This window comes from Arachis ipaensis, chromosome B05, assembly GCF_000816755.2.
Source record: "Arachis ipaensis cultivar K30076 chromosome B05, Araip1.1, whole genome shotgun sequence".
Taxonomy (NCBI): Eukaryota; Viridiplantae; Streptophyta; class Magnoliopsida; order Fabales; family Fabaceae; genus Arachis; species Arachis ipaensis.
The window spans coordinates 17046837-17055035 of record NC_029789.2 but is presented as its reverse complement, the minus strand read 5'-3'; the positions used below and the strand labels follow the sequence as shown (position 1 = coordinate 17055035).

The following is an 8199-nucleotide window of genomic DNA, read 5'->3' as shown; positions in this document are numbered from 1 at the left end:
GCTAATAGCTAATAAATAATGGCCAACATATTTCGACTCAATTTTTTAGTGAAAATTATTCTTAGTCATAGAAAAACGGCATGTTTTAATTCAATATGAATTTGATTTTTTTAATTGCAGAAACCAAATTTTAGGCTTAGATTTGAAATTAGACAAAATTTCAATTAAAATTTAAGAGTAAGATTTTTGAAGTGAGAAGTTCAGATTTTGAGGATACATAAATTAAAAATTTGATTTGTGGATGATTAATTTTTTTTATTTTTATTGTAAGACAAATCTGTGAGTCAAATTTGCAAATAAAAAAATTTAAATTCAAAATTAAGAAATATACGAGTCAAATTTATAAAATTTAAGAAATCGACCTTCCGATTTCACGTGAACGAAAACTAACCTTTCAATTTTTTCGAATGTAACCTTTACCACCGGATGAAATACACCAACTTTTAATAAGAATGCAAAACACAATTATCTCTCTAATATTAAAATTAAAAAGTGACATATTTCTTCCTTAACAATAATGTCTAGAAGCTGATTTCCATTCTGAACATAATAATAAGAGTTGACCTAAAATTCCATTGATTAATTAAAAAAATGTGATTTAATATATGTAATTTCATCCACTAGTAGTCCACCATGGATCTGCGTCTGTCATTGTTTACAAGTCAATTTATAATAATGGTCTATTGAAACTACTAAAACTACACTTCTTCAGAACAGAGTATAATACGTGTTTTGCGGGGCGGCATTTATTACTTATTAGAACGAATTGTTCTAAACAAAATCGAATTGAAAAATGATAGTATCCTCTAGCTGGAAAACTGCAAATATTTCTGTCCGGAACTCAGCATTAAATGAATCCTGTACACAATACAATAACATTAAATTGAGCACTTGAATATTTATGTTTTATAACAAGTCATTAATACTTTGCATAAAAAGCAAGTTCAAACAACTAGTAGAAAATAATATAGCTAGGAAGCCAAGCTATTCCAACAGATGGACGTTTGAACTTTGAAGACTTTTGTGTGTGTCTGGTTTGTGGTTGGCATCTGTTAATGTAAGTTAAAGTTAGCTTTAAATGAATACAATTGTACATACATAGTATTTGGTTAATTCAACATGCATTAAATTTTATTCTAAATATATTTTTGGTGAAAGTAATAATTTTTTGAGACTTGCTACACATACAAATTTTTTTGATATACAAGTCAGCCTAAGTGCAACAAAAACAACTCTCAATTTAAAGAGCGTGTAAACACACTTCCTCAACTTTGAATAGCGCAAAATGAGAAACGGTTCTTTTTCAATGTTTGTATTTCACGTTCTTTTTCCTGCTCTTTTTCTTCTCTTTCTTCTTTACGGTCCTTCTCATTTTTCTTCGTATTCCTTATTCTTCTTCTTCGCGTTTTCATCCTCATCATGGTTCTTTTTATTGTTGTTATTGTTGCTGCATTTTTTTCCTCCTCCTCCTCTTTCTATTGATTTTGCAACATTATGTATTTTTTCTTCTTTGTTTGATTTTTTCTCGCAAGAAGAATTATAAGAAAACGGAATAAGAAGATGAGGAAGAAGAAGCAGTAGAAGATGAGAAGGAGGAAGATGAAGAGTTTTGAATTATGCAGAACTTATGAGAATAAAAATACACTTAAATATTTTCGTGTTACACTCAAATTTGCTGCAAATACAGAAAAATGTTTCATCTAATGCTGCATTTTTTTTTCTTATTTCTTTCTTTCTTTTAGTTAAATGAATATAAATTCATCATCTTCCAAATAATTTTACAGCATTACGTGTTTCTTCTTCTTCTTTGTTTGATTTTTTTGTTTTTATTATTGTTAAGAGAGTAAAATAAAAAAAAACTTGATAAGGTAAAAAAAAAAGAAAAGATAAATAAGAAAAAAGCACCAAAAGATGAGAAGGAGAAAGAGGAAGAGGAAGAGTTTTGAATTATGCAGAACTTATCGGAATAAAAATACACCTAAATATTTTCGTGTTACACCCAAATTTGCTGTAAATACAGAAAAATGTTTCCTCTAATGCTACATTTTTTTCTTTTGAATTGAACCATACCTCAGCCACTTGATTGGATTCAAAACAATAATCAATTTTGTTCTGGTCCAATTGACAATCTGAACCTGAATTATTCATTATCTTCAACAACGAGATAACTGATGATGGAGGAAAAAGAGAAAAAGAAAGGAGGAGAAAACATTCCAATGAAAAAAAGAAGGAGAAAGAGGAGGAGGAAGAGGTGGTGTTGATGATGACGATAATGAAGAAGAAAAATAACGAAGAAGAAGAAGGAGAACGTGCAGTAACAAGAAGAAGAAGAACGTGTAGCAATCGTACGAAACGCGTGAATATAAATAACTTGTAAAGACTTATATGAAAAAAAACGCTTGTATGTAAAGAATAATTCTAATTTTTTACTTCTTCATGTGTGAGAATTACGTTAAAATAGTAATAGGATGTCAATTACCTATTACAACCTTTTATTTTGAAAAGTAATATGCTAGTCTTAAGTTTTTACTTTTATTTTAGTAATTTTGTATTTCAATAAATTCTGAATAACATCATCCAAACAAATTTTATTTTTTCATAATTATGTTTGACAAAAGATTTTCAAATACAAATTACATTATTATTGATCCAATTTTAATCAAAGTTAATTTTAAAATAGCACATTCATAAATGAGAATACTCATTTGCAAACCTTAATCCAAACACACTTAGTTAATAGACAGATTTTGGCACAGATGATGATCAAACTTGCACCATTTATTTCAAGCACCTGTCATTGGAAAACAATGCATCCAAACTGAATATTGATTAGTATGATTTACATTTACAAGCGACTAATCTTGTTCTTAGACAAGCTTCCCATGGCCTTTGCTTTCTCTCTGAGAATGAACTTCTGTGTTTTGCCAGTTGAAGTCTTTGGCAGCTCAGAAAACACCAGAGTTCTTGGAGCCATATAATGCGGCAAACGGTTCCTACAGAACTGTATTATCTCCTCTGCTGTGGCACTCTTACCCTCCTTCAGCTTCACAAATGCACATGGTGTCTCTCCCCAATAATCATCCGGTCTCCCAACAACCGCCGCCTCAAGAACTGCCGGATGACTATAAATCACACCCTCCAACTCAATGGTGCTAATGTTTTCTCCACCAGAGATGATAATGTCCTTCGACCGGTCCTTTAGTTCTATGTAGCCGTCAGGATGCTTCACTCCCAAGTCACCACTCCTAAGCCATCCCCCTTTGAATGTATCTTGGGTCGCTTTCAGATCCTTTAGATATCCATTCATCACGGTGTTTCCCCTGAACATCACCTCACCCATTGTTTTTCCGTCGGCCGGCACACTCTTCATTGTGACTGGATCTTTTATATCAATTTCTTCCATTCCAAGGTGAGTCACTCCTTGGCGGGCCTTCATTTTCGCTTGTATATCTCGGGGAAGGCTATCCCATTCTGGTTTCCAAGAGCAAATTGTCCCCGGACCATAAGTTTCTGTCAAGCCATATGAGTGAGTCACAATGAATCCTAGTTCTTCCATCCTGAAGAGCACATCCGGGGGTGGCGGGGCAGCACCAGTCATCACTGCCACCTTCCTTGGAAGTGGCTTCCGGACTTCACTTGACGAATTTATTATCATATTCAATACTGTTGGTGCTCCCCCAGTGTGTGTCACCTTGTACCTAAAAATGCTGTCAAATATTCCTTTAGCAGTTACATTTCTTAGGCAGACATTCGTGCCGCCCTGAGCAGCAATTCCCCAAGGGAGGCACCATCCATTGCAATGGAACATCGGAACGCACCACAAATATACCGGCATAGACCCCATCTCGTTCAGAAGGACTGTAGCCAGAGAATTGAGATATGCACCTCTATGACTATAGATTACCCCTTTAGGACTTGATGTGGTCCCAGAAGTGTAATTGAGTGAGATTGGATCACATTCATTCTTTGGCCTCCTCACCTCGAATTCAAGACTTCCTTTAGCTATAAGATCCTCATATATCAATGTTCCGGGAGGGGGTGAAATGTTGGCCGTGTCCGGTGAAGCCTGACCACACTCCAAAATTAAGACCAAAAGTGGAAGCTTGGTGTTTGATTTTGCCATGATTTGCAGTGCCCCTCTAGCAATATCAAGAAGTTGGTAGTCCACAAACAAGAGTTTGGCTTCAGAATGTTTCAATAACAATGCAACCATTGCAGAATCATGGCGTGTATTTAGAGTGCAGAGAATTGCCCCTGACATTGGAACACCAAAATGTAGCTCATACATAGCTGGGATATTAGGGGCCAACACAGCAACCTGCTCAATCAAATATTTAATAACTAGTAACCATCACCATGGGATTTAACACTTATCTACAAGTGCTTACAAGTTTAAAATTTTACTATTGAACTCTTTTGAGATGAACTCTCCAATCTGGTTTTGATTAACATGAAGATAACTAACTCCATTAGAAGAAAATCTTCTTCATCTTCTTTGTAATTTTAATTTTAAAGTTTTACTTGTAAAAAAGGGAGTATCTCTTAATTTTAATTTGGTGAGGTACTATTTTCATCCTATTTTTAACTTTTCGGTCAATTATTTCTTTTCTCCTAAAAACAAAAATACTCAGTTTAAATTAGTAGAACCGAATATATGAATAAAACAGAAGCAGCACATGAAGGGTGTGATATGTATACACGAAATTGACGAAGTATGAAAGAAAGTGACAAACCACGTGACCAGGAGAAATAGCGAGGTTGGCGATGGAAGAAGCGAGTCTGAGGCAGCGCTGATGAGTGAGAGACCAGGTGTAGGTGACGTCACCGAAGACGACAGAGGTGCTGTCGCGGTACACGACGGCAGAGCGCTCCAAGAAGCTGATCGGAGTCAACGGAACATAGTTGGCGGAGCATCGGATACTGCCCTCCATCGTCACCCTCTCCAGTCTCCTCTTACTTTTTGCAAAGTTAATCTTATCTTATGATGTATTATAAATATAAATATAAATGGTGTCAAACTGTTAAAGACTAAAGAGCCTTCTTAATTCTAAGACAAATATAGATAGTTAGAGATATAAATGGTTCACCAAGAGAAGACGCAATGTGTCAGCATCATGAGTCATGTCTTAAAATAGAAAATTTTAGTAAAAAAATTTAAGTTCTTTAAATTATCGGGTAGAAAAAGAAAAATCAAACATTTTTACTGATACCATAACAATCATGTAGCTAACTAGCTAAGTCTTATTTATTATGTGTACGAGGACAATATCTTCATTTTAAAGTTGGTCAATTTTAATTTATCCACAGTTACAATTGGTGCAAGAATTATAATCAATCACTAGAGTGCTACAAAGCAGAGAGAGACGGTGACCAATTTGCTCATGTGTTGTCCTTTTTCCTGGCTTGACAAATTGAATTTCGTAGCCATCTGAAACATGTCTTCCAGAAATCAATGAGTTGTTTTCCAATAAGGTGGAAGGTTAATAGACTATATAATATTCTGAATATCATTCTTGTGCTCACTCCAGCTATAACCAAGATCCTTGCGGACCCTATTGTCACTCATTAGATCTCTGACAGCCCTTGCATCCTCCCATCTTCCCAAAGAAGAGTACATGTTTGCTAGAAGCACATAAAATGCCGAATTTAGAGAAAGAGCTTCTCGGCTGCTCTTTTTGCTAAGCTCAAGTTAGTGTGAGTGCGGCATGAGTTCAGCACCACTTCCCAAACAACTGGATCATCCTTGCATGGCATGATATCTAGGATCACTTCTACTTCCTGGAATCGCCCTGCACGAGAGACAATCTATGATGCAAGTGTAATGATCTGACTTTGGCACCACCCCAAATCTTTGCTGCATTGAATTGAATATCTAAACTCCTTCATCAATCAATGCAGAGTGGCTACAACCAGTTAAGACAGCAACAAAAGTAATATCATCTGATTTTTCACCAGATGTGATCATGTCCTTGTAGTGGGAAACAGCTTCATCACGATATCCATTCTCTGCATAACTGTGTATCATTTCGTTCCAGGTAACCGTGTTTTTACCTGGCATCATATCGAAAAAGTATCTGGCTTGATCCACATTCCCACATTTACAATACATTTCTATAAGAGTACTGCCAACAAATATGTCATCATCATAACCATCTTTTACGATCTGAGCCTGGCGTCCCTAGGATAACGAAAAGAGTTTTGCGCAAGAGCTCACAATGGTAGCAAAGGAAAACTCTGAAGGATAGAAGCTGCATTGGCGCATCTGCTTGAAGAAAGAGAAAGCTTCGTTTTGTCCAGATAATTTATTGAGAAACCTGCTATCATTGAGTTCCAACAAACATCTACTTCAGACAGTTTACTGAATATATTCTTTGAAGACTCCATTTTTCCACATTTTGAATACATATTAACAAGACCACTGGAAACATACTCATCCTTGTCAAACCTGAACTTCTGAGAGGCTTCATGGACCTGTTTTCTAGTCTCAAGGAGTCCCAATTCAGCATATGAACTAAGAATAACTGCTAATGTAGTCCGATCAGGATGCTAACATTGGAACTGCATTTTTCTAAACATCTTTAGCGCCTCTTCATGATCTGCATTCTAGCTATAGACTGAGAGTATAGCATTCTGAACTCTAACTCGGGCATGGCATGCTATCAAATATATCATGCCCGGTTTCAACATCCCCAGACTTGACACATGCTGCTAGCATATTGAATTATTGATATAAGTAACATCATCCGGTTCATATCCACAGCACTGCATTCTCTGGAGATACCCATAGCTATCTCACCGTTGCATTTGTTGCCATACCCAGCTATCATCACATTCCAAGAAACAACACTATGCCGAATTCATATTGGCGAAAACCTTTTGGGGATATCCATGTCCCCTATTTTCGCACATATCCAGCGTTGAGTTGCTTAAATGGATGTCTCCTTCAAATCCCAGTTTAATTGAGAGTGCATGTGTGCACTTGTTTTCCATAACTCTGATTGCATAGACCAATATCCCTTTCATCAAATCCTCCTTTCGCGCACACGCCCAATATGCTGGACAAGGATACAGAATCAACATGAACCCTTTTTTGCAGCATGAGCCTAAATATCTCCAAAAGCTTCCTTGACTTTATTCATCTGTGATAATCCACCCATCATTGTAGTAAAGGTAACCTCATTAGGCTCATCAATGTCATCAAAAACACGAATTACATCCCCAGAAAAGGTCGCACCTACATACATGGACAAAAGAACATTAACTACATAAATGAGACCGTCAAGACCAAGCTTGATCACAACCCCATGATTTTTCCTACCGCATCCTGCATCCAAAAGAGCACCACAAGCACTAAAAACATTATATGGGAAGGTTTAACACCTTGTTACTTAATCAAATCATAGGTATCCAATGCTTGTCGTTCATAGCCAGCACGTAGCATTGTCCTGATCATGGTGTTCAAGGAGATGGTGTTCCTTTCAGGCATTTGCAGGAACAAACGACACGCGTCTTGCAAGTTGCGGTTTTTGCAGTATGCAGCTAAGATGTCATTCTAAGAGAAGATGTTCTTTTGAGGCATTTTCGCGAACACTTGATGTGCAGAGACGATGTCATCGCTGTTGGAGTACAATTGGACGAGGTTCTTGGAGAGAAAAGTGTCGGAGAAACAGCCCAGTCGGAGGATTCGCGGGTGAAGAACCTTGCCGGGCACCACTCAAGTAGCTTTGCCAAATAAAAACTCTTGCTTTCCATTAAAAACTTGCTTCACTTCGAAGTTTAAACTTCCCAAGTCAGATTATATAATCTATTTTTTAGCAGCACTGAAAATTTTAAAAAGGGCTCTCTTTGTTGCAAATCAAACATTTTTTGTAATAAATTTTATTAGCTTTATAATTATTAATTCAACTTAAATGTACACAAAAATATACACACACAAAATCAACTATTCATATAAAATATATATTAAAAATAAATTAAACAAAATATGTATATTTATACATATATATAGATAATGACAGATTTGGTGACCACTTTCATGAAAAGCTCACCGCATTTTAAGTCTCTAAGGCAGGAAATTCCATTTTGGTGAGACAGTGTTTTCAAGATATTTGATTCATACGACAGATGCATTACCAGAGAGATTTATTTTCGTAGTTTCTACATAAAGAGATGATAGGTCTGAGACTACATGACATATTT

General features: G+C 36.0%; 2 protein-coding genes across 2 annotated transcripts; both read right to left on the bottom strand.

The window, feature by feature from the left end:
• On the bottom strand, positions 2685–5030 carry LOC107643146 (probable acyl-activating enzyme 1, peroxisomal). Its single transcript, XM_016346720.2, has 2 exons — positions 4734–5030; positions 2685–4318 (listed from the first exon to the last, which is right to left on the bottom strand). The coding sequence occupies exons 1-2, from the start codon at positions 4929–4931 to the stop codon at positions 2846–2848; spliced, it is 1671 nt and encodes a 556-aa protein (XP_016202206.1). The 5' UTR covers positions 4932–5030; the 3' UTR covers positions 2685–2845.
• On the bottom strand, positions 5873–8130 carry LOC110271934 (pentatricopeptide repeat-containing protein At4g20770-like). The gene is made up of 4 exons (XM_021123636.1): positions 8049–8130; positions 7176–7324; positions 6215–6546; positions 5873–6122 (listed from the first exon to the last, which is right to left on the bottom strand). Exons 1-4 carry the CDS (start codon positions 8128–8130, stop codon positions 5873–5875), a joined length of 813 nt encoding a protein of 270 aa, XP_020979295.1.

Excerpts from the sequence above, each read along its gene's own strand:
- LOC107643146 (XM_016346720.2), bottom strand. The coding sequence starts at position 4,931 with ATGGAGGGCAGTATCCGATGCTCCGCCAACTATGTTCCGTTGACTCCG. Across the intron at positions 4,319-4,733 it reads CTATTTCTCCTGGTCACGTG|GTTGCTGTGTTGGCCCCTAA; the intron begins GTTTGTCACTTT and ends TTGATTGAGCAG.
- LOC110271934 (XM_021123636.1), bottom strand. The coding sequence starts at position 8,130 with ATGCATCTGTCGTATGAATCAAATATCTTGAAAACACTGTCTCACCAA. Across the intron at positions 7,325-8,048 it reads CCTTAGAGACTTAAAATGCG|GATGCGGTAGGAAAAATCAT; the intron begins GTGAGCTTTTCA and ends TTTTGGATGCAG. Across the intron at positions 6,123-6,214 it reads AGTTTTCCTTTGCTACCATT|TACTCTTATAGAAATGTATT; the intron begins GTGAGCTCTTGC and ends ATTTGTTGGCAG.